The 27,213-nt window shown below is 39.3% G+C and overlaps 1 protein-coding gene and 1 long non-coding RNA gene across 5 annotated transcripts in view; one reads left to right on the top strand and one right to left on the bottom strand.

Annotated features, from left to right (window-relative positions):
* LOC116423736 overlaps positions 1-21,367 on the bottom strand; it is a 99,825-nt gene extending 78,458 nt beyond the window's left edge. For 3 of the 4 annotated variants that reach the window (XR_004234251.1, XR_004234252.1, XR_004234253.1), the window contains exon 1: positions 21,234-21,364. This is a non-coding gene — a long non-coding RNA (uncharacterized LOC116423736). Of the gene's footprint in view, positions 1-21,233 lie in introns of all 4 variants that reach the window. The other variant, XR_004234254.1, reaches the window with a different exon arrangement.
* Positions 21,368-21,854: 487 nt separating this feature from the next.
* HOOK1 (hook microtubule tethering protein 1) overlaps positions 21,855-27,213 on the top strand; it is a 41,887-nt gene continuing 36,528 nt past the window's right edge. Inside the window, exon 1 of the mRNA XM_031969020.1 lies at positions 21,855-22,041. Coding sequence (XP_031824880.1) covers positions 21,979-22,041 — 63 coding nt within the window. The 5' untranslated portion in view covers positions 21,855-21,978. The remainder of the gene's footprint in view (positions 22,042-27,213) is intronic.

Here is a 27,213-nt window from a genome sequence, read left to right as displayed (position 1 = left end):
AGTCATCGGTAATTTCAGATTAAAGCTAATAAGAGTTCTCGGAGGCAATATCTCACTTTTTCAAAGTAAGCATCTTTAGTTTTACTGAGTTTCTCCTTTTATAAGATAGAGGTAATAATGGAGGAAAAAAATTATGCACAGGTGAGCATGTTCCTGGGGGAGGGAGGGATGGACAGGTTCCAAGTCATGACTACAAGAAAAACCAGATCCCATGCTGGATCAAGCACTTCCCAAAACAAATCCATGGAACAGAGATGAGCTCAATGGTCCAAAGCTGGAAGGGAGGCTGGCTGGGAGGTACAGGGGAGGTGTGCCAGCATGGAACGGGTAGCACAACATTATGGCAGGATCAGCAAAATTCCTTATATACAAGGTTTCTAACAAAGATTAAGATCTTTCCCCCTACAGCAACCCAGCAGCCACACCCCATTAGGAGCCACCAGAAATTGTGAGCCGAAACCTCAGGGTTCTAATCTTGAGAGAGTCACTTACTCATCCTGCCTCAGTTTTTTTTTTTTTTTTCTAAAATGGGAAGGTTAGAAAAAAAATGATCTATCAAGTTCTTTCCATCTCTAATTCCCATGATCTGAGATCTGGTTACCATCAAATGCCCGACTCTTTTCCTCATGTGGCTCCTCTAGCTGCTAGAGGGGTCCTCAAACTTTTAAATAGGGGGCCAGTTCACTGTCCCTCAGACTGTTAGAGGGCTGGACTATAGTAAAAACAAAAACTTTGTCTTGTGGGCCTTTAAATAAAGCAACTTCATAACCCTGAGTGAGGGGGATGATCCTCCTCAGCTGCCGCATCTGGCCTTTGGGCTGTAGTTTGAGGACCCCTGCTAACAGCTGGGTGGGGTTGGAGTCAGCAAGAACAGAGTTCAGATCCGGCAAGTCACCCACCCTGTTCACAATTTCCTCAACTGCAAAAAGCAGCACCTATCTCCCTAGATTGTTGTGAGAATCAAATGAGGTAATATCTATAAAGTACTTGGCACACAGAAGGCAGTATATAAATGCTTATATCTCTCTCTCCCACTAGACACCCTAGTTCTCAGCTTATTATCCAAATATACAATGTGCAAGACCTCTTCCATTTTTTGATTAAATATTTATGTTTAATATTCTCCCTCCTCTTCCCTAAGTAAAGCCCTTTGTTTCCAGAGGAAGGGAGAACTTTGATATAGGCCAGGAATCAATCGAGGGCTATTTGTGAGAGAGAGGAGAGGAGAGGAGAGGAGAGGAGAGGAGAGGGGAGGAGAGGGGAGGGGAGGGGAGGGGAGGGGAGGGGGAGCTTTTTTTAAAACCTGTGTGTTGAACCCCTTAACAGCAGCATAGTGAAGCCTTTGGGATTCTCAGCATTATACTTTCAAATGCCTCAAGAAAATAAGAGGCTGCCAAAAGCAACCAATTCTATAGAAAGACTAACATCAAAATATTTTAAACATTTGCCTCTTATTTTTTCCATTTCCCCGCCTCTGTCCTGATTCATAATATACTCCATTCATTTTTAGTTCTTGTTCAGGATGCAGTAAAACTTAGCCCATCTTTACCTCAAGACAAAATCCAGACATCAAATAAACAATATTTAATTGTAAGCATTCCTGTTCTCCAAGCTTCTGTGAAATAGAGAAGGAAGAAATGAAAAGAGGATAAATCTATCCAATTCTAGTTCAGCAGGAAATTCTGTCCAGGCAGATCACATCTTTAGCAGGTCAGCAAGGCAGACAAGCCCCAGCTGTTAAGATTCAATTCAGGGAAATAGCACCACCCTTCCCTGGCAATCAGCTGGCATTTAGGCCTATGCCCAGGATTGTGTTAGAGCCAGCTGGAAACTTTTGAGCCCATTGTTAAATACTCAGTGTGAGCATTTACACCTGGGAAATAAGTGGATGCTACAAATCAGAGTCTGATATATTGTTAATCATTTAGACTTTAAAAAGTGATGGAGAAGATGTTAATAATGCAGATTAATCTTAAAAGTGAACTGTGGACCTCTTTTTATAGAAAGTCAAACATTTGCTATCACCATGCTGTACCGCCATTTCTCTCAACCCTCTCTATGGGGATCAAGAGTTCTAGGGCCACACTCTTCCATTTCACAGGTTTTACTTCTTCTTTTTTTTTTTTTTTTAAATATAAGGAGCTACATAAGCCGCCCTTTCTCAAGACCTGTCTCTCATTAAAATTTTCTGGACAGGGTCATGTGGTCACTTCTTATACATTCTAGTAGCACTTCTCTGTATTCTTTGAAATGGCAACTATAATATAGTAAACTTGTATTATTTTTCTTTTTATGTGTTCAATAAATGTTTCTGAAAATGAAATCAGAGGTATCCTGGAAGCCAAATCATTTATGCTCTGAAGAACTGATTGTTAAATTGTCAGAAATTTCAATTTTCTCACCTCAGAAAATGGCACATGCTACAAGTCAGGGCATGCCTCATTATTTTGTTGATTAGTGTTAAGAAAGTAAAGGAGAAAATGTTAATAATGCAAATTTAATTTAAAAGTGAATTCACACATTTTTCCTAGCAAATTTTTAAACATTTATCAGTTCACCCATGAGAATAACTCTTATTTATAGAGTACTGGGAGGTTTATAAAATATTAAACAAATGAAAAACCAAAGATCATTTTTTCCATTCTCTACTAAAGTCTTTATAAATCCTTTGTAATTCTGGGGGAGAAAAAAATCCATTAATAGTGTGTAAGTTCAGTGAACATTGTAAAGATAATGAGCAAAGAACTGTAACCAAGTGTTAATTAAACGAGATAAATTTTCAGCTACTTAATTTTTAAAAAAGGAAGCGGTAAAAGAGGCAAGAGAGTAGAGAGAAAAAAGGAAGGTAGAAAGGAAGGAAAGGGGGAGAGGGAGGGAAGGAAGAAAGAAAAGAAGGAAGAAAAGGAAGCAAAGAAGGGAGGGACAAAGACTTTGGATCAAACTTGAAAAACATCTTATAATACTTTCACCAGTGGCCTAATAACTAGTAACCAAATGGAAACAGGACTTTTTAGTTAAATGACCTCCACTACACTAACTGTCTGAACCTATTTTCCAAGCCTTGGCCCCCTTCTCCCAGTGTTACCTCATCTCCTCCCACCCTGTCTGTTATTTGCCAACTTGTTGCATTTGGTCGTGGAGAATCTTCTGTTTGATTTTTGTTATAGGGCGAATCAGCCCTATACAGAGTTAAGTGACTTAATCAGGATCACATATCATAAGACCAAATTTGAATTCAGGAAGATGTGTGCTGAACACTGTTTAATACTAAGACGGAGTCACCAAGATTATATAAAAGATAGTTCCTGACTTCATGGAACTTATAAACTAGAAAAGGAAAAAAAATTATAAATAGTGATGGGTTTGGAGATAAGAACTCTGAGTTTCAATTTCCTCTTAGATACTATTTGTGTGACCATTGAAAATGACTGGAAGACTGAAAGCCTCAGTTCTTCACCTGCTGAATGGAGCTAATGCTATTTCTATGGACCACCTTATGAGGAAGTTGGTTCTCCCTCAGTGGAGCACGTCAAATAAAAACTAAATCATCAATCCTCTTTTGTCTGAATTATAGAAAGCTTTTTGGTCAATGATGGCTCTTTGGTTTCTTCCAGACTCTGATACTGTGATTCCCTGCATAATCCTTTGTGTGTGAGTTGCAAAACAAACAGCTTCATGAGGTCTTGTCAGTTTAATGATCTCAAATAAGTCTTCAAGACAGAGTTCCCACAACCACCAGCCTCTTGGGCATCAGTAAGCGATAGCTTTGAAAAGCCTGAGACTACATTCAGTTGGTGATTCCTATCTATATCTTTTAAAATTCTTTCTGAAGGAGAAAGAAACAGAAATAGCCTTAATGAACATCAGGGAGAACACACTTAGATTTCATCCTGAATTGCACAACAATGCTCACTTCATTAGCCATATACTCAATTTTCAAGAAGCATCCTAAGGCAATACTGGGAGGACTAGGATAACAGCCCCCAGGCTTTATGTCCCTTCCTTCCTACTTGTCGGGGATAGTCTTGCTGATTCCCCCAATCCAGATGTCCTGTGTTCTCAGGTTTTCTCAACTCTATAAAAATTTCTTCATGAGAAAAGCTTAGATAAACTAAGGTAGAAGTTTCAACACAGCCCACAGCCCACCCAGAATATCTAAACCAGAATAAAATGACATTGTGAACTATTTAGCAAAATTAATAAGAATACAACAAAACACAAATAGTACACTTTAGAATTAAGTCAATATGTAGCCCACAGGGATTTTTATGTTTGGTACCAGCGTTTTATTTTTTTTTTTCCCCAATCATGTCTGATTCTCTGTGATCCCATTTGGAGTTTACTTGGCAAAGATACTTCAATAACTTGCCTCTTCTCCAGCTCAATTTACAGATGAAGAAACTAAGGCAGATGGGGTGAAGTGATTTGCCCAGAATCACACAAGTAGGAAGTATATGAGGCCAAATTTTAATTTAAAAAGACAAGTTTTCCCAGCACCCTATACAGTCTGGTCCACCTAGCTGCCCTTTGTGTGTTTAGTGATCCTCATTTCTTAATCTAATGCTTCTGAACAGCCCATAGGGATATGGACTAAATTTGTAATTTCATTGGTGTGGGCCAGTGTTTCTCCCAATGTTTACACCTTAAACTTCTTACAGCAACAAAAATGTGTAATGAGACCTCAGGGTAATTGAATAAACTACCCACATTACTCATATTATTCTGCAATTATTTAATGCTTAAGATACCATTAAATAATTTTTAGTCCAAATCATTCTGGAAAACTGCCATACAATCCACTAAATGAGAATTAATTTGAACAGGGAACTCTAAAGTGAAGAAATTCCCCGCACGAAGTCAGACCCCCATGTTCTCTACAATATCTATGACTACAGAGTTGCCCAAAGTATAGACAAGGCATGTGACTTGCCCAGTTAGTATGCTCAGAGGATGACTTGAATCTTCCTGGCTGGCTCTTCATCTTTGGCCAAGCACTGTGGTTCTGAGTCAATTCATACTAAAGTGGTAATGACTGAGTAGACCTTCTTCTCTCTTGGAATTATGTGTACTTTAAAAATAGACAAGTATGCATATGTAAGGGGATTTCAGGAAGCACAGAGTCCAGGAACTACTTGAGGTGATAAATGGCCCTTCCCAGCCTCATGAAATTCTATTACATAATAAACTATTCTGTCTTTTTATGAGAGAATCACATAAGATATTGAAGCCATGGGGCTCACACACGTCCTTCCCAGATTTTTACAAGGCTTAAAAAAGGAAAATGAGACAAGCAGCTCATTCTCCTTTCATCCTAAGATCACAAAGGTCAGTTTTATGATATTTAAATCATCTCACAGGCAGCTATTTCCCTGGAAGGCAATAATCATTACTCTTGCTTGTCTAGGCAAAGACTTTGCTCTCTCTCTTTTTTAATGTTGCTAAACAATAATACTTTTCACTATCTGCTTGAAACATTTCAGTTACAAAGGAAACATTTACCAGGGTAATAATTGAAGAAACGGATGTACAAATTGAAATAAACCCCATCATAACAGCAACATGGGATAGGTAAGCCAAGTATTATTATCTCCATTTTATAGGTAAGGAAACTGAGGTTTAGAGAAGCCAGAGAATGTTCCCAAATGACAGAGGTAATTCATGGCTCCTAGGTCTGTCCCTTAAACAATGGTGCCTCTCATGATGTTATTGCTTCAATATGCTCCTAATTATAATCAAAGATTTATTTGACCTGTTAAATTAACATTGAATTATTATAGTTAATAATATTTTATATTTATTCAAAAGCTTCATCTGAGATGATTAAATATTTCTTTAACTAAAATGATGGTTTATAATGAAAGCTACCATTTTCACCCAGACCACTTTCCTCATCTGTTTAAATACATTGACACATCAGGGTGTTGACAGTATCTTTTGGCAAGATACCATGGTCAGACAAAATATCAAGAGTCATATGGGATGAAAAATTATAAGATAATTGAAAAAATATATAATTAAATACTGATTTGATTATGATTAGGAAGACTGTGGGAGGGAATAGTGAAGAGAGTATCTGGTCTGGAGACAAATCTGACTTCAGACACTTACTAGTTGAATGACTCTGAGCAAGGCACTTAATCTCTGCCTCAATTTCCTCATCTGTAAAATGAGCATAATAATAATATCTATCGCCTAGGATTGTTGTGAGGATCAAATAAAATTATATTTGTAATGTACTTATTGCAGTGCCTGGCACATACTAAGTGCTATATTTGTTGCTATTGTTCAGTTGAATTTGCCTCTTTATGATTCCATTAGGGGTTCTGTTGGCAAAGATACTGGAATGGTTTGCCATTTCATTCTCATTTTACAAGTGAGGAAACTGAGGCAAACAGGGCTAACTGACTTGCCCAGGGTTACATAGTTTGTAAGTGTCTAAGGCTGGATTTTAGCTCAGGCAGATGAGTCTTCCTGACTCCAGGATTCAATCCAAAATGGCACCACCTAGGCTTCTCTCAAGTGCTATATAAGTGCTAGCTATAATTGTTATTATAAACAAATATTGATTATTTGAGTCATACCAAGTATCTCAAAAAAATTAGTCTCAGTCTTCCAATGATATTATTTATGATTTATTGCACATAAATAACTTGAGCCAGATTTTATGAATATAAGGATTATTTATCTTTTTATTTCTATGATTACTTTAAGGTCAATAATGTGAGAAATGGAAAGAGGAATTGCTGATCTTCACAAATATAGCTTTCATTTATTTCCAGTTAATATACACATAAAAACTTCATCGGCCTACATTTAATCACAATTTTTCATCTATCCTCATGCTTTCCTAAATAATAATAATATATAAATATTCCCAAGCTAGTGACTTGCAAGCTTTTTGTAGTTTTGATACATATTTCATTTTTATTTACTGCTATCCCTAAGCACACATATGTCATATGTTATATCTTTTCACATATATGAACTTAAAAAATTAGTTTTTAAAATGTTTAATGAATCTCACCTTACCTTTTGAGATAAATGGAGGTATCTCTGTAAATCATAAACTTTGATTTGATTTGGGAAAATAAAAACCTGTAGATCATATAACTGACCACTATGTGTCACTGTTTTATTTCTTTAATCTGATTAAATATATATGCAGAAAGGCTTTGCATAGAAAAAAAAATAGATCAGTCTCTTAAAAGAGTAATCTAATCCATTTCCCCCCTAAAGATAGAAAAAAAAATATTAATATGTCACTGGGGTTGGGAGAGATTGACCATTGTGTTTATTTCACGAATTTAAACACCATTTCATTTGCTTTAATATTCTGAAGATTAAAAAAGGAAAATGAGGTACATTTTTAAATTTAAATTTGTTTTTCATATATTTGAAATCATATAAATTACGCTGATCCATACTGCCAACTTTTAAATTGAATATTCATGATCCTCACTAGTTGTTTTTTTAACAGATAATAGCTGCTCAAAAAAATCTTATTCATTTGACATAGATAGATATTGCAGTATTAAATTACTATAGTTAATCATAGTTTATATTTGTTCAGAAGCTTCTTTTAAGATGACTAAATGTTTGATTAACGGAAAGTGATAATTGTTTCTTTACAGAAAAAGTAAAGCTATCCTTCCCACCTTCACCACGTTCCCTGTTTAAATATGTTTATTAATGTAAATTAAAGGGTTGACAGTCTCTTTTGGCATAGAATCATGTACAGACAGAATACCGAGAGTTACATGGCATGAAAAATTACATAGTCTCTCTGGGGCATCAAATAATCCATCCCATTGTATCTCTATTTTAAGTGATGAAAATCCAGCCCTCATATCTTCTGGTCCCATTATCCATCTTCTTTATGGATCAACTCCCTTTCCAACCTCCTCTTTAAGCCACAATAAAGAAAGGATTTACACACACCAGATGATGGGTATACTGTGATTTTGTGACTGTTCTCCTTGTAGGATTTAGATGTCACTTAGGGGATATATTCATTTCAGGCATTCTTCCCTATTGTACTCCCCTTTTAAAGGTTTTTCTGGCAAGGTGTCTTCAATACTGATTTAGCTATGTCCTACTGATTCCTTTTTAACACTAGTGACAGTAATTTCAATAATTTATTTGCACGAAACTCTGAAATGTGTCCCTTTACCACATTTATGACCTTTTGTGCTGTGAGGCTACATGGCATTATAGGAATTAGGAAGATCTTAGAGTCCTACCTCTAGCACATATTGTCAGTGTGATGGTGGACATGTCACTTATATTTTGAAGAAGGAGCTCACCTCAATTGGTAAAAGGAGTTTCTATACCAATAGAATCCCAGGTACAATTCCTATCCTATTTTCTACTTAAGATTTGTTAGTTCTCTTTTGACACAGACTGGGAAAACTAAGAGCTACACTCTTGGATAAAAATCTAATTAATCTAGCCTAGAGTCCCTTCTCATTAGTAGAGTGGAAACCTAGCAATCTGACCATGTGAGGCCAGTCCCTTCATGATAACCAGAAATAGAAACAATGTAGAATTTCTCATCAACCCTCTCAGAGGCTCCCATATCTACAGGATATCTACAGGACCTATGATTATTTAATCATAAGTCATGTCCTTTCTTCCAGTCCTTAAGACTCTGTACTGGCATATATCCAAATTCAAACACAGATCTAATTGAGAACAAATTACAAACAGATGGGGGAATTGTGAATGGATCCAACCACTCTGGAGAGCAATTTGGAACTGTTATCAAACTGTGCTTACTCTTTGACCCTGCAGTGTTTCTACTGGGTTTATATCCCAAAGAGATCTTAAAAAAGGGAAAGGAGCCCACATGTGCAAAAATTTTTGTGGCAGCCCTTTTTTGTGGTGGCAAGAAACTGGAAACTGAAACAGCCCATGAGTGGGAAATGGCTGAATAAGTTGTGGTATATGAATGTTATGGAATATTATTGTTCTGTAAGAAATGATCATCAGGGTGATTTCAGAGAGGCCTGGGGAAACTTAGAGGAAATCATGCTGAATGACATGGCAGAACTAGATATTCATACACAGCAACAAGAAGATTATATGATGATCAATTTTGATGAATGTGACTCTTTCTAACAATGTGATGCTTGAGGCTAGTTCCAATGATCTTGTGATGAAACAAGCCATCTACATTCAGAGAGAGGACTGTGGGAACTGAACGGGGAATCACCATGTAGCAATTTCACTCTTTTTGTGTGTCTGCTTGCGTTTTGTTTTCTTTCTCATGTTTCCTTTTTGATCTGATTTTTCTTATGCAGCAAGATAATTGTGTGTGTGTGTGTGTATAGGATTTAAAATGTATTTTAACATGTTTAACATATATTGTTATTTTTTTATTGCTATTGTTACCCTTTGCTTATCATGGCTGAAAGAGGAGGTTGGAAAGGGAGTCGATCCATAAAGAAGATGGATAATGGGACCAGGAGATATGAAAAATGGATTTTCATCACTTAAAATAAAGGTACAATGGGATGGATTATTTGATGCCCCAGAGAGACTATGTAATTTCTCACACCATGTAACTCCCTCCTCTAAGGGAGGGAGTGGGAGGAAGAAGGGGACAATTTGGAACACAAGGCTATGCAAAGGTCAGTATTGAAAAATTATACATGCATATGTTTTGAAAATAAAAAAAAAACTTTAATAAAAAAGAGCCAAAACCCCCAATTACAAACAAGAGTAGTAGCTTTTCATATTAAAAAAACATAATATTAATAAATGACATTTCTGCAGTGTTTTATGAATTCAAAGAGCTTTTTTATTATTATCATTAGATGCTAATGGCTCTATAAGTAATAAGTAGGTAGTGGAGATATTAGTTTTCTGTTTTACAGATGAAACAACTAAGCCTGATGGAGATTAACTGCACAAGGATACAGCTAATAAGTAGCACAAACTATGGACTTAGCAAGGAAGATCTAGTAATGGCTTAACATATGTCTTTCTGAAAAAGTATAAGACAAGTTTAATTTGCATTATTTGCATTTTCTCTATCACTTTCTTAATTCTAGACAATTAACAAAACAATACATCAAACCTTGATTTGTTGCATTGTCCAATTTCTGAGGTGAAAATGAAATTTTATCAATTGACTCCTGCAAGTTTATCTGAGCTAATTACAGCGTATCCCCGTGTTCTTAAATTCACAACCTCCCCATTTTATTTTTAGTTTTAATCCATTGCTTTATGAATCATGTTGAGTGAAAAAAAATCAAAATAAAAGGGAAAAAAAGCATGGTAGAGGGAAAAAATAGAAAAAAAGAAGTGAACCTGGCATGAGTTGATTTATATTCAGTCTCCTTAGTTCTTTTTCTGGATGCAAATGGCATTTTCTGTCCAAAGTCTATTGGAATTCCTTTGGATCCCTGAATCACTGAGAAGAATTAAGTCTTTCATAGTTTATCATCACACATTCTTGCTGTTACTGTATATTCCTAATTCTGTTTAATTTGCTCAACATCAGTTTATGTAAATCTTTCCAAGCCTTTCTAAAATCAGCTTATTATTTTTCATAGAACAGTAATATTCCATTATCTCCATATTCCACAGGTTAGTCAGCCATTCCCCAACTGATGGGCATATATTCATTTTCCAACTCTTTGCTACTACAAAAAGAGCTGTTACAAATATTTTTTGCACATGTGGATCCTTTCCCCTTCTTTATGATCTCTTTGGGATATGGCTCCAGTAGAGCCACTGCTCCATCAAAGAGTATGAACAGTTTGATAAGACCTCTGGAAATAGTTCCAAATTACTCTCCAAAATGATTTGATCATTTTACAACTCCCCCCCCCAACAATGTATTAGTGTCCCAGTTTTCCCACCAAGATTTATCATTATCTTTTCCTGTCAACAATCTTAAGCAATCTGAGAGGTGTGTAATGGTACCTCAGAGTTGTTTTAATTTGTATATCTCTAACTGATAGTTATTTAAAGCACTTTTTCATTTAATATAAATGATTTTAATTTCATCATTTAAAAATTATTTGTTCATATCCTTTGGCCATTTATAAATTGGGGAATGACTTGTATTCTTATAAATTTTACATAATTCTTTGTATATTTTAGAAATCAGATCTTTAACACATGTACTGTTATTTTTTCCCCAGATATTTCCTTTTTAATTTTGTTTCTGTTGGCTTTGTGCATTTTTTTTTAAATTTAATGTAATCAAAGTTATCCATTTTGCCTTTCATAATGTTCTCTAGTTCTTCTTTGGTCACAAATTCCTCCCTTCTCCAAAGATCTGATAGGTAAATTATCCCTTGCTCTCCTAATTTGCCTACAGTATTACCTTTTATGCCTAAGTCATGTACCCATTTGACCTTATATTGACATGTATGACATGTAGATCTATGCTGAATTTCCGACATTATTTTCCAGTTTCCCAGCAATTTTTGTCAAATATTGAGTTCTTATTCTAGAAACTGGAGTTTGGGGAGACTATCAAGTACTAAATGACTGTAGGTCTTGATTATTGTATCATATGTATCTAAACTATTCCACTGATCCATCACTCTATTTCTTAGCCAGTACCAAATGGTTTTAATGACTGCTGCTTTATGATATAGGTTCAAGTCTGCTACTGTTAATCCAACACATCAGAGGAAAAAAGAAACAAAATGTACCAACACATCAGAGGAAAAAAAGAAGCAAAATGTACCAACACATTAAACAGAGGGAAAAAAAGAAGCAAAATGTACCAACACATCAAACAGAAGAAAAAAAGAAGTAAAATGTATCAACAGATCAATTGAACAACACATTATATGCAAAATGTGGCAGAAATAGCACATTTTCTCATCACTTCTTTCAGGACACACTTAGTCATTATAGTTATAGAGTATTCAAGATATTCTCTCCTCCAGTCCCTCCTTGTACATTGTTACAATGGTTGGGCATGTTATTTTCCTGGTTTTTATTTCACTTTGTAGCAGTACATATCTCTCAGTCACTGTTCCTTGTAGCGATGGCTGCTAGGTGGCGCCATAGTGCACAGAGTGCACTAGAGTCAGGAAGATTCACCTTTCTGAGTTCGGGTGGTCTCAGACACTGGCTGTGTGACATCTGGCAAGTCACTTCACCCCATCTGCCTCCGTTTTCTCATCTGTGAAGTGAGCTGGATGAGGAAATCTCAAATGGAATCATCAAGAATCAGACATGACTGAAAATCTCTGAACAACAAATTTCTTGCATCATAGTCACAATAAACTGTTTAACCAGTCCCCCATTGGATAAACATCTATTTTGTGTTCTGGTCTTTACTATAAATATTGTGGTGGACATGGGGTCTTTCTGCTTTTGACATCCTCTGCTTTCTCTTTGAATCCTCAGAGCTTACAGTTCCCGACACATAGAAAATGTTTAATAAATGCTCATTGACTGATCCTCAAGATATTTGCCCATCAGTGGAACTTCTGGGTCAAGGGTTATGGCTATTTTAGTCAGTGCTTTAACATAATTATAGGTTGATTTCTAGAATGTTTGGACTAAATCCCAGCACCTTCAACACTGACTATTCCTACCTTTTGCCATCTCTGCCAATTTACTGAGTGTGAGATAAAATTTCAGAGATACTTTGATTTGAGTTGCTCTTATTTTTAGCAACGTGATTCAGACTTTCATGTGGTTTTTAATTGTTCATAATTATCTTTTTTTCAAGAACTATTTGTTCATATTTCTTGTTAACTTATTAGAGTTGCGATTTTTATACTTGCATAGAAGTATCAGAAATACTTGACAGCTTCTTCCCTTACCCTAGCTGCTCAGGTGTTTTTCTTGAAAGAATTTAGCCACATTATGCATAAAGGAGATAAATCAGAGGATTTCCTAATTAAACCTGGGCGTATTCCTAAATAACTTGATACCCATATACAAAGAATTAATTAAATGACCATATAATAGAGTGTGAACAAGCTGATAGCATTACAAATTGGTCATGATGATTAAAACAACACATTGGTTAGCTGAGCTTTAACCATATCTTTTTTACTTTGGAAAAAAAGTAAGATGGACCCTTTTTGAAGTGATAAGCTCTGCAGACAGAGTCAGCACCATAGTCAGGAGAATAACCATAAGTGGTCTTCCTTCTCTGTTAGAGCTTGAGGCCCTAAAGCAATGCAACCAGATTCTCATTTGACAAACATCAAATTCTTCATGACAACAAAAACATTATATTAATAAATGGCATTTCTGTAGTTTTCATAAAGGGAACTCAAGAATATTTTTTCTTGGGTCCTAATCTTTTGGGTAAAACAATGGTGGAGGCACTGAATTCCCTACATAGCATGGTCCCAGAATCTATCCTGTTAGCAGAGAAAGATGGTTTCTGGCAGAGTTATATCTTTGAGTGTTCTCTTATGGGTAACTGCAATTCTGGAAGTTCCTGTGATCAAGACTGATATTCTAGAGAGAGAAAATATTTCATGATATATCCCACTCCTTAGAGAAGGTAGAACCAGCTTTGTACTTAGAATAAAAAGTCACTGAGAATTTCAGGAGAGATTCTGGCCCAGTAACAATCAGAAGAGCAATTCTTGACAGATTGCAGAGATGAGATCAGCAGACGCTGTTATAGATCTACAACACTGGAAGCCCGAGTTGCCTTAAGGATGCTTAATAAGTGCTTGTTGCTTGATTGACTGATTGAATGAATGTGATGTTTTCCTTAAGTAATACAAGATTACATCCACTTTTTTGGCTGCATCCCTCAGATTATTCATTATACAAATTTCATTCTACTCATGTCTTCTCTGTGCCATATTTGGGAGGTTAATTATTTAAAATTTAAATACAAGATTTATGCATTTCTCCTTACATTTCATCTTACTAGATTAAACCCAATATTTTAGCCTTTTGGTATCTTTGAATTCTGATTGTTATCTAGTGTGTTGGCTTTCTTTCTCTGCTTTGACATCTTCAAATAAAGTAACATGTATGTACATAGATTATATGTATGTGCATATATTATATATACATATACATATGGGGAAGGAGAGAAAGATAAAGATTTTTTTTTTTTTTTTTGCTGAGGCAATTGGGGTTAAGTGACTTGCCCAGGGTCACACAAATAGGAAGTGTTAAGTGTCTGAGGCCAAATTTGAACTTAGGTCTTCCTGATTTTAGGGCTAGTGCTCTATCTACTGCACTACCTAGCTGTCCCAAGAGAGAGAAAATTGAGAGCACTGTGATAGAAAGTGATTAATTGTGAGAATCAAGTGAACTAGATCTACTCCATCTTATGATTCAATTCTGGAACTAGCTCAGTCCCTTTTCTGTTCAATTATGGATCTAGTTCAAATTCTGTCTCATGAGAAAACTTTATTCAATTGTGAGAATTGGGGAGAAGAACCTTTTTGTATTGTTTGAACCTATCTCTACGTGGCTGGAAAGATATATTGCACTTCCTTGTTTAAAGACTCTTAATCATGGCCATAAGTTATGCTGACCAGAAATCTAGTAAGATCCAAAGATTAATACAAAGGTTTTTCTCACAAATATACATCTCAAGTAACATGTCTCATCTGTACACTGACACCATTCTTTTCAATCCATTATTATTTCCATGTTCCTTTGATTATTGAAAGATATTTGGGGAGAGTAGGATACCTCATTTTCCTGAATTCAGGGAATTACACTTATTCATTCTTCCCCTCTCATGTCCCCAATCTTTCATTCAATTAGAAACCAGATCATCTAATGGTGTACTTTTTCTTTTAAATCATTAGTCTTAGTTGATTGTTTTTAATGTATAAAAATCTGTCTCCAGCTGTATTCAGGGTCTAGCTTTAAACTGAGCAAGGGGCTTGGTCCTGATTTGTTGGGCAATTGTTATGCATGGCTTAATAAATCAATGTACTCAGAAGAGCAAACCATCTCATGTTTCATTCGCTTCTCTCTCTCTCTCTCTCTCTCTCTCTCTCTCTCTCTCTCTCTCTCTCCCCTCCCCCCATAAAAATACATACACATATATATGTGTACATGTGTATCTCAATATATATAGATAGATAGATATACATATATATCTTTAATAAAAGTCTTCTTCCTGTGATACTCTTTGAATATGAACTGCGAATCACTGTGGTTTCTAGAAAATTGACACTTTGGATTAAATCTAATAAGATGAACTTTGGCAGGGATAATTGCAAAAAGGCTTACACTTGGATTCAAAAGTTTCATTCACAAATATAAGAGGTGAGAGGTTGTCACTATTGTCTGTCCTGTTTCAAGGAAGAGCAATGATATCACAAGTGATGTCTTGACTAATACATGAACTAGAATTAAATGAGTATAATCATCAGATTCACTCTGTCTTCCAGTCTTCAAAATCCAGTGGTGAGACAAAAGTCAAGACAACTATCAATGGGCTGGGATGCAGTGGACGACCTTGGCAAATTCAGTACCTGACCAAGGCCTAGGTGCTGCCTCGATGTCCATTGAACAAATTGTTCTCATCTGCCCATTCTGCAACAGGAGGTCTTCATGTGCTTGGTCTAGAAATCTCCCAACTCACCAAGAATGAGAGGTGAGGGCTTCACTTTGACCAAATCTGCCTCAGTGTCCTTAATTGTAAAATGGGATAAAATAGAACCTACCCCTTAGGGTTGCTGTAAGGGTCAACCAATGTTTATTAAGAATCTACTGTGTTGCATTTTTGATTTCCTTCACAAGCTAATTGTACAATAATTCAGAGTCTGATTCTTTTTGTACAGCAAAATAATGTTTTGGTCATGTATACTTATTGTGTATATAAGTTATATTTTAATATATTTAACATCTACTGGTCATCCTGCCATCTAGGGGAGGGGGTGGGGGTGAGGGTAAGAGGCGAAAAATTGGAACAAGAGGTTTGGCAATTGTTAATCCTGTAAAGTTACCCATGTATATATCCTGTAAATAAAAGGCTATTAAATAAAAAAAAAAAAAAAAAAAAAAAAGAATCTACTGTGTACCAGACACTGTACTAAACACTGAATTCAATGACACAATATTTGTAAGGCAGTAACTGATACACAGGAGACCTTACATAAATACTCATTATTATTAATTATTACATATAAATTATATATAAATAAATAATATATAAAAAGTCTTTTTATTCTGATGCCTCATTTTGGCATAGACTCTCTTGGCTTTTTGGAGATTAAAGGAATGGAAGCTCTAATGTTAGCTGTTAAAAATTCTGGGTCTGGGTTCAGTGAGGGGGTGGCCCTTCCTGGCCCTCCTATGCTTGCCAGGTGAGAAACATAAAGCTTGGGGCAGAGTGGGGCACTGGCCACTACCAACCACATGATGTTGATTATGTTTTGTTTTTCAATCACAGCAATTCAGAAAGAAATATTGAGATAGTCAATGGTGGAGGAGATACTCCGACTCTATTGGTGAAATCATGGCTTCAAGCATTGTAAATACACTTCGAGAGCATATATAGCTCCATAGCATCCAAAACAATCCTATGTCAATAATTATCCAAATATCCTGAAATCCTTTTCTTACACCCCAGACATCAATAACCATTTATTAGATACCTACTAGATGTAAATCAACAAAGAGAGAAAAAGTAGCCATGACACACATCTTACTATTAAAGAATGAATTATGATGTTATAGGGAAGGTAAAGGAACAAATAACAGTGAGATCAGTGTAAAAAAGGAAAGGGGAATTTTCATAAAAATGTATCCATGTGAGAGAGAGGGAGAGGGAGAGGGTGTATGTCAATGGGTGAGTGTGAGTATATTGTGAAGACATGTGTGTGCTGAGTGTTTGTGATTGTGAGTGTGTGTATGTGACAGCATGGAAGTGTAAATTCAAATAAAATGAAAGTAGTGGAAGAGTATATGGATGTGTGGGAATGTGTATATGCTTGTGATGGTTAGTGTGTGTGTAAAAAGGGATTCAAGTGTGGGAGTATGTGAGTGGAAGGTGTTGAAAGAAGAAGTGGGTGTGTATGTATGTGTATAGTGTATATATGCGGAGGAGGTGGGGGGTGAAGCATGTGTATAGGTGTGGGGAGATGGGGAAGGATCCATTGAAGATGTAGCATCTGAATTGAGCCTGAAGAAAGGGGGAACCTTCAAAAGAGAGATGGTGTTGAACAGTAGCGGGGAGTTCATTTGGGGTCTGTGCAAAGGCATGTGAATATTGGAACAAAGGAACAGATTGGGGATTCTTGAATAGCATAGTTGGACTATAAGATGGGACACATGAGAAAGACTATAAATAAGACAGCCCAGATCAGCTGGAGGCAGGTTACATAGAGCCTTGAATGTGAAAGACCTGCATTCAGATTAATCTTAATAGGTGTATGACTGGGCAAGTCACTTAACCTCTGTTTTCTGTAACCCCCTCATCTGTAAAAAAGGGAGACACAGAAAAGTGTCCCAACAGCCTAGAATGGGATAAAGTAAGTAGATATCTGGGAGGAGAACATGGCCAAAATCAAATGCTTCCCAGAGATGCTTAAAAAGGATGATGATTGAGGAAGAAAGGGCTAGCACATTAAGACTTGATCAATGGTAACTTTGAATAGTTACAGTCAAGAACAATAAAGGATAAGGAAGGGGATGAGAACCAGACAGAGGATTGTTGTGGGCTACCTTTAACTAAAATAGGAAAGTTTGGAAGAAGAAAGTTTGGTTGGATTGAGGGGAAATAGGATGTAATTGCAACCAGGCTTGCTAACAAAAAATACACGTGCTATCCTTGTGTTATTCACTGTCACTAAAAACATGAGGGTGTGTATATGTGTGTGTGTGTGTGTGTGTGTGTGTGTGTGTGTGTTTACTCTGTGGTTCTTCCTTGAAGTATATAATACCCCCACTCTAAGGGGGGCCTAAGGCATTGCATAAAATGATAGGGGACAGGAGGTACCTGGGGTTGAGTTAGATTACAACCATCCCCAAGTGGCCTATAACTAAGGGGAGCCCCACAGAAGGTATTGATGGAATGGGAGAAATAGTACAGTCATATTGGTATGACACTGAATGCAACTCAACTTCTCAACTTGCACACACCCCAAAAGAACAAGCCACAGCTTTCTTGGAGTCATTCCATGGCTTCCACTTTGGAGACCACTGGTCTGTTTTTGTTCATCCTTTGTTTTCAAAGAGGGACAATAACATCATGAAGATGATTCTTGACTTGTGGTTTTAAGTGAGATTTAAGTGAGAAAGAGCTGCACAAAGTTGTCAGCCTCACTCTCTCTTCAGAGTAATGGAAGTCTAGTGGTAAGATAAAAGTCAATACCATTGGTCTAGAGAAGCAATACCAAACACCAATGTCATTGGTGTTTGTTAAACTGAAATGCTGGCTTTCCTCATATAAGAGCCATGTCTGAGGTTACCACACTAGTATTAAGACTTCCCTTAAAGAGGGATTTTTATATTATATGTGGATAGACTACTATAGTATATTTTATATTAATTGGCACACATTCTCTGGATACAGTATATTAAACACTAGAGTCATGGTGGAAAGAAACAGAGTAGAAATAAGGTGAGCTTTTTTTTCCCCTGAGGCAATTGGAGTTAAGTGACTTGCCCAGGGTCAAATAGCTAGGGTGATCTACTTTTTTATCCTATTTCCAATATGAACTCATATGATTTCAAACTTTTCTAAGTATTATCTTCCTCATCTCTAAAGTAGAAACGCCACCTGCACTGCCAATCTCACATGGCTGTCATGAGGATCAGTTGAGAGAATGTAGGCAGCCCCAGAGTGGAGAAAATCATTCTCTAGGAGAAGAGAATGTAAATCTTTTTCAAATGTTTCAGAGAGGTAAGTGAGGATGACAACTGGGAAAAGCCGCCACATCTGGCAACTAAAAAATCACATTGAAGATACATTTTGCAGAATATAAAGTTGCATATAAATGTGAGCTATTATTATTTTATATCTGACTTGATACAATAACTCTGTAGGTAAGGTGATAAGATTACTCCCATTTTATAGATCAGGGAACTGAGCCTGATGAGATTTATAATCAAAAATCATGGAGCCGTAGAAGGAATGAAAAAATAATATATGCCATTTGCATATTCTAGGGCAGTGGTTCTCAAACTTTTGTTTTCAGTATCTTTATCCTATTAAAACTTATTAAGGATCTCTCCAAAGCGTTTTTGTTTATCTGGATTATATTTATAGACATTTACCATAATGGAAATAAAAACTATTTTTGAATTTGTAGACCCTCTAAAAGGGTTTGAGAGACCCCCAGGGTTCTCTAGACCATACTTTGAGAACCACTGTTCTAGGGCTTTTAAAGTACTGTCCAAACATTGAGTAGGACTAAACTTTTGGAGCAAGAATATTTGAATCAATTATCTCAGAAATTTCCCAGCTCTATGATTTTTTGACTATAAGTCCTATCAGGCTCACTCTTTTCTTTTTTTTCCTTTCTTCCTTCCTTTCTTTCTCCCTTCTTCCTGCTTTCTTTCCTTTCCTTCCTTCCTTCCTTTGTTTTTATCTTCCTCTCCCTTCTTCCCTTCCTCTCTATCTCTCTTTCTTCTTCCGTTTTTCTTTTTCTCTCCCCCTTTCTTCCTTCCATTCCTTCATTTCACTCCTTCCTTTCTTTCCTTTTTTCTTTCCTTTCTTTTCTTTCTATTTTAAGTGACTTGCTCAGGATCACCTCACTAGTAAGTACCTGAAATTGGATTTGAACTCAGGCCTTAATGTCAATGCTGGTGCTTAATCTCCTGCATCATCTAGTTGTATTACTTCTCAGAAAGAAATTCATTCCATATCTCAATCATGTTTAAGGAAGCTATCAGGATGTGGAAACAATCTGGGGAATGAAATAAAGGATGGAAAATAGAGCATGAAAAAGCAGGCAGAAAGAATGCATTAGGAACAGAGGGCAGCATTAACTAAAGAAATTCAGTATTGGAATCTACTGCTAAATGTTCTCAAGATCTCAAGAGAGATCAAAATGGAAAGACAGAGACAGAAATGAAAAAAACAAAATTATACACATGGAATAAACAGAAAGAGTTAAATCATATTTATTTTGACATATGTGGATAATAGCACCAAGGACAGAGATTTCTACCTGGACTGGATTTGAAATCTAGCCTCAGGCATTTACATGGGAGGCAAAGCAAGTCTAAATCTAACCTCTGTTTCCTCATCTGTAAAATGGGGACAATAAGAGAATTTGCCACAGAGAACTGGTTCGAGGATAAAATAAAATGCTAGTAAAATATTTTGCAAACCTTAGTGGGATATATCAATACTAGCTATAATTAATATGATTATTATCTCTCTTTTTTTTTTTAAGCCTATGGGCTGTGAGAGTGTTATGGGAGGAAGGCAACAGTAGAAAAAAAAAAAACAGTATCATAGACTCAGAGCTAGAAGAAATCTTAGAGATAAGCAAATCATCCAACCTCTCATTATGCAAATGAGAAAATGAGGAAGAACTCTCAAGATATTCCCAAAGGTCATACGTCTGACTTCATATGTCCCAGGCTTTTTCCACAGATCCACATCAACATCCTCACTTACCCAATAAATTACTGAGAAGCTTTTCAAGTGATTCTATTTTTCAACCTCTGAATGCTGTGGAAATATCCCTCCACCTCCACCATTCAGTAAAAACCCTGAGAGTGCTATAGACTCATATTAGCTCCACAGCTGGAAGGGACTTCTCCAGGCCTTCCCCAGTACATTGGAGCAAACCCCAGCCTAAGGAATTTGTTTTCATTTTCATAACTTCTCCAGGTCACAGAGGTGGATACGTGACTGACACTTAATGTTTGTTAGATTTATTGGATTGAAATTTTCATCATGCTTTCTTACCTTCCTAGACTGATGAAAAAATTAGGTGACTCAGATGGGCTGCCCCACTGGGGTCACAAAAGAAGGCAGAAGCAACCCCTACTGTGTGCCAGGTGTTGTGCTGAGTGCTGGGGACACAGAGGCAGAAGCAGCCCCTACTGTGTGCCAGGCACTGGACTGCCCCACTGGGGTCACAAAAGAAGGCAGAAGCAGCCCTACTGTGTGCCAGGCGCTGGGCTGCCCCACTGGGGTCACAAAAGAAGGCAGAAGCAGCCCCTACTGTGTGCCAGGTGTTGTGCTGAGTGCTGGGGACACAGAGGCAGAAGTAGCCCTACTGTGTGCCAGGAACTGGGCTGCAGCACTCAGGTCTGCACTCAAGGAGCTCACAGTCTAACCGGGGAGAACTCAAGCCAAATACCTGGTGCCAACAAGACGTGGGTAGGATCCATTGGAGAAGAGGAAGAAAGAAGGCAGGCTCTTCAGGTGGTGAAGGTAGCTCTCGGGAGGTCCTGCCCCCGCCTCCGCCCCCGCCTCCGCCCCCGCCCACAGGTCATAAACCCGCCCCGCCCCTCGCTACGTTCATTGGCCAGGACATCGAGCGGGCGTGCCCAGTCCCGGGCTCCGCCTCCTCGCCCACGCCCCTCCTTTCCCTTTTCCCTCCCCTCCCCCTTCAGGTGGCGCGGGCGGGCACGCGACACCTTCCTTGTAACTGCTGAGGGAGGACGGTTTAGCTCGCTCTCTGGGGGTGCTTCGAGGGCCGAGGAAGCCGCGCGGGCGGGCCGCGCGGAGGAGGGAAGCGCGGGGCTGGACGAGCTAGGCGGGGTCTGCGGCGGGCGGGAGGACGGAGGGGCGGGGACGGGGTCTTCGACGGGCGCGGGGCGGGGCCATTGGGGGCGAACAGAGGCGGGGCCCGGGGCGGGAGGGCGGGAGGCGGGGCCTGCTGGGGGCGGGGGCGGGGCGGGGCCTGCGGCGGGCGCGCGCGGGCGCGCGGGGGCGCGCCGGGCTGACACCGCCTACGTAGCCCGCGCTCGTCTCGCGCCTGAGCCGGCGGCCGAGGCGCCTGGCTCCCCAAGCTCCGAGAGCCAGTGCCGGCCGTCGTGGACGCGGGCTCCGGGCTCCGACGGCGGAGGAAGGAGGCGGCGGCGGAGGCCACGGCCACGGTCATGGAGGGGCAGCAGCTGTCCCCGCAGCCCCAGCTCCAGCTCTGCGACAGCCTCATGATCTGGGTGAGCGGGGGGAGGGGAGGCGGGGGACCGGAGGATGCGGAGAGAGGGGCGCGCCGGACCGTGGCCCCCGGCCCCCTCCGCGGACGCACGCGTGTCAGCTGCGCCGGGGGAAAGTGGGGCCCGGGGCCGGCACGCCCCCGGCCGCGACCCGGCCTCGGGGCCACCTGTGCCTGGGACTCCCCTGGAGCTCAGCCGGCCGCCCTCTGCGTGCCTCCGGGAGCCCGGGCAGCACGCGAGGGACGGGCCCGGGGCGCGCCCCCTTCCCGCCCGCGAACGTGACCTTGGCCGGCTCCTGCGAGCTTTCTCCGGGAGTGCGGGTCCGCCGCAGCCTGGGCCCGGGGCCCCCGAAAGGCCCCGGGGCTCCGCGGTGACTGGCGGGCGCTCCCTCCCCCAGCCGACCCTCTCGCGGCTGCCCTCCGGCTTCGAACCGAGCTGGGGATGTACGCCCGCAGGTGGAGGCACACGTGTGCGCGCGCACGCACGCGCGCGCGCGCCCTGTGCGAGTCGGAGGGGCCCCGACCCTGGGCACGGCGGTGGGACGAGAGCCCGGGCGGCCCGGAGCGCCTCGGAGGCGGCGTTCCCCGGGTTCGCGGGTGTCCCAGGGCAGGGCTTGTGGGTGTGGCCGCAGGTGTCCCGGCTCCCGGAGGTGCCCGCCTCTCCCGGCCCGGGCGCGTTGCAGAGTGGCCCACAAGGGCACCCAGAGACCCCGGAAGGGGGAGGTGGGGACAGGGTCTCAAAATACATAACATTTCCGTATTAAACTGAGATTTTAATCATTTTGTTCAAAAAGAAGCGACGTGTATAAAGTTTCTGGGTTACAATTAGCAAGCCATTGAACTATCATAATCACCTGGTAAATCAACATGTGAATTTAGAAATGGTAGTCATCATCATCATCTTTGTACATGTATTGTGTTGCCTAGAAATAGAATTAAAGGCTGTAATCTATTATATTGTTACATTGTACCTACTCCCGACAAAGGTAGGGAATTTAGGTCTTTATGATGTCATTGGGACATGTGTGCTCATCTTCTGTAACTGTATTTTAAGATTTTGAAATAGTGTTAGTTCTATAGCACCCAGCAACTGTGTTTGAATGTCTGCTCTGTGTAAGGCACTCACTTAGCAGCCCTGAAATAAGCCTTCAGGAAAGCCAGTATTATTATATATTCATACAGATATGTATATACGTGCATATAGAGAGCACAGACATATGTTATATGTGTGTACGTGCATTTATACATGTGTATGTGTGTGTGTGTATATTACAACGCCAGGCAGAATGTAATAATTATAGCAATAGTCTTCTATAGAAGATATAAAACATATTTATGTATGTGCATGTGTATATATGTGTATGAAATTCAGCACTAGTCAGTAAGTAATAATTATTTTAAGAATGTTCAAAATGTTACCAGGATTCTTAAGAAGGAACTTTAAATCTTGGTTCTTGAGGAGGTAGCATTTTAACTCGGGACTAGGTTGAATTTAGAGCGAGGTTTTAGCAATTTTTGAGAGAGGAAACTCCCAGGTAAAGAGACTCCCTCCCTCTAGCAGTGTTAGTCATTCAGTCAGCAAGTATTTATTAAGTCCTTATTATGTGCCAGACCCTTTCCCAAGCTTGGTGAAATACAATGAGAGAAAAAAACAGTCTTTGTTATCAAGGAGTTTATATTCTAAGGATTAGCCTACATTCAGGTAATTTTGTGCATACAAGATACATCCTAATGGAAAAATGTCAGGGCATAAAAGTACTAGCAGTTGGGGGTAGGGAGTGGCAGACTGGGAAAATCTTCTGAAAAGGTGGAACCTTTTCACACCTAATTCTCTACTTTTGTCGGGAGTAAGTACAATGTAACGATATAATAGATCATAGCCTTTAATTTTATTTCTAGTCGACAACATTCTTGGAACACAGAGGCTGATGTGAGGAGGAAGAGAACAATCAGCACTAAGAGACAAAGTGACCTGTTCCAGGAAATCCAAGCAGGCCAGTATAACTGGATTGGAGAGCAGATGGTAGAGGTGGAGAGTACAGGTGTTTAGTGCTAAACAGAACTTTTATGTGTTTTGATCCTGAAAGTAATAAGGAAACGAGTAGACTTTATTGAATATTGAATGAGGGTGGAGTTATATTTTGGCTCCTAAGATGAGATGGATTGCAGTGGGTAGAGAGACTTGAGACAAGGAGGTCAATCAGAAAGCATTTATAATAAGTAATTCAGGCACAAGTAGATGTGAAAGGTAGAAGGTGTGAGCAGAACCTTGGCAATGGATTGATTGACTGGACAGGGGTTAGTGTTAAGAGCTGAGGATGGGGCTTCTTTTCTAACTATGGTCTGAGAGAGTTGCCTAGAGCACAGAGAGGCTAATATATATATTTCCTGAGGGCAATTCTCATTTTCAAAGGCTCCAAGGCCAGTTTTGTAAAGAGCACTCTGCCATGATACTGCTCTGATAGGATTTAGAGAGGCAGAACTGTAACTCGCTTTTGGAGTAATGGCAAGTGTTGGCTGAAATGAGGACTCTATCAGGGACTAACAGGAGGTAAGCCTGAGGAGGTCCAGAGTTAGGGATGTTTTAGATTAGATTAGAGGGGGTGCTTTACTCTTCTAAGACTGACTAGATAGCAGTGTTCACAGAGCTAGAGGGGACCCATGCAAGAATATTTATTGAGCTAAACTGACAACCTCACGTCCTTTTCAACTGAATTGTTGTCTAGTTCCCTTTCACCTCAATCTTTGTGAATATGATGATTTTTAACTGCAGCAGAAGACAGATTTGTCCCAGCGTCCAGGGCCTGTTGAATTTTTTTTTTAAACTCTTAATTGCCCTTCAGTGTGGCAGTAGCCTCTCCCAAGTCTGTCTTCTGCACGGGTCATGACTATAACAGAATGCTTATGAGGAGGGGGCCAGGAGCAAAGCACCTAACCTAGTCATGACATAGCATAGATGTAGGTCATAGTGTTGGCGTTTAGCATTTGAAAGGAGCAGAAAGGAAAAGAAAAGCAAAAAATGACTCCAAAGTTTTGACTTTGGGTGGCTAGAAGAATGATGGTATTATTAATAGAAATAAAGAAGTCTGGAGGAAGAGCAGGTTTGGGTGGGGATGTGGACTGAACAGGAAGAAGAGTTTGGAGATATTTGGTTGTAGAGTTTGAGATACTAGTGGGACACGATGATGTATATCAGGCACTCCTAGATACATTAGAGCCCAGGTCAGAGCCTGGGAAAGAGCTTAGAGCTCAGAACTTGTGTGTGTGTGTACACACACATATATATGTGCATGCATCTGGCAAGCATGTACTCATACATTTGTGTGTATACTCATATATGTTGTTTTTATATGTGTGTATATATATATATATATATATATATACCTACTTCCACATGCATGTATGTATATACACACATATATTCACATTCATTTAGATGTCAAAGAAAGAGGATAATGGAAATAATGGGAACAGTTGATCTCTGAGAAAAAATCCTTATAGACAGAAGAACCGGCAGCACCAAGGACAGAATTCTAGGCCTCAAATGGATTGAGTGAGAGAACAGAATCCCACTGGGACCCTGAAGACTGAACAGGTGGTCTCTAGTGAGGATACCCACTGGTTGAAGTGTACCAGGGGCCTGGTAGGGGAGCTGCCAATTAGGTGTGGACTAGTGAGAAGGAAAGAGATTAGAAGCAACTTTTGGCAGTCTTGATAATTTACTTGAAATGTTATCTTAGAAAAACGCAAGTAAGCTAAATTCCCAGGACTTGATTGTCATTTGCCTGGCCACTGGGATTAGTAGAGGGCCTCCTTTGTGGCCCTGTTAGGATCTCTGTTATTTTTGGGTCACAGGCTAAAGAGGCTTTGCTCTTAAATCTCATTGTTAAGGAATAAGTACAAAGAAGGCTGCTCCCTCCTTCCCTGTCTTTCCCCCTTCCAGTTTTTTAATTCATCTACTGCACTTGGTTATATAATTTCAATTTGCCCAAATGAAATTACATTTTACTCTTATCTAATTTATTTTGTATCTAAATTAAACTCTGCCAAGAGGCACTTCTGTCTTATATGACTGTCAGGAGGAGAAATTGACCTCAATATGGACATTGTGGGCATTAAAACGGATTCTTTGAAATGGCTTATAATATTTTACATAATATCATACCAAAATGTTTTTTTTTTAAAACAGGTTTCAGAAAATAGTACATTAATGAGGTTGATATATAAGTTCTGTTCCGTTGACCCCTAGAGGACTGCTGAATCTGTCCAACAGGGTTTATGGCTAATAAGCCTTTTCCACTTTTATCTGCAGTATCATTTTCAGATTCAGTCATAATTGTAGTGAGAAGATGTAGTGAGCAGAATCGGACAACTGGGCGATGGAGTGGATAGCTCCACTTGGTCTCTGCAATTCTGCTTCAGACAATCACTTATTCTCAGCCTCACTTTCCTTGTTTGTTATAAAGGAGTAATAGCACTTGCCTCAAAGAATAAGGATAACTTGCAAAGTGCTTTGCAAACCTAAAAATCACCTATAAATGCTAGCTCTTTATTCTAGCTTAACAATAACAGTCCATTCTCAAAAAAACAAGAAGTCACTAGAGGAAGCTAAGATGGCAGTGGGATTTTCACAAGAGTTTGGAAGGTGGTAAACTGAGGAATTTGAGCCTTAGCCAAAAGATCATTTGAGCTGGAGGAGGTGGGAGAGTGGATACCCTGAAAGGAGATATCATCCTTGTTTTTGAAAAGGAATTGGGATCAGATGAACAGGAATGGGGGTCAGAAGTGAAATGTAAATTTGGGAAGAAAGTCTTGCCAGACTAAAGGGGGGTCATGCTGACATTTCTCTGGCAGCCAGTTATTACAGATTTTTTTTTAAGGAGTTGTCCATTTCTCCCTTTAATCATTTTGCTGTAAAATTTAATTTTTTCATCTGATAGCGATCGACCAGTAAAGTCCCCTCTACTTCCCAGTTCTACATATAGAACAATATCCATATGAATAATGCCAAATTGAAATGGAGCAATAATAAAGAATGAATACAAAATGGAAGCCACCCTCCCTTACTCTTGATTTCTCATGCCCTCAGGAAGTTTTACAAGGGCCCTGTTACAGGTTAACTAGCCTCAGGCTAGCCCTGGCTTTGGGCCAGTTGTGGGAGAATGGGCATCTTGTC

This window comes from Sarcophilus harrisii, chromosome 4 (genome assembly GCF_902635505.1).
Source record: "Sarcophilus harrisii chromosome 4, mSarHar1.11, whole genome shotgun sequence".
Lineage (NCBI taxonomy): Eukaryota > Metazoa > Chordata > Mammalia > Dasyuromorphia > Dasyuridae > Sarcophilus > Sarcophilus harrisii.
The sequence above is the reverse complement of the archived record's forward strand: the minus strand, read 5'-3'. Positions and strand labels throughout refer to the sequence as shown.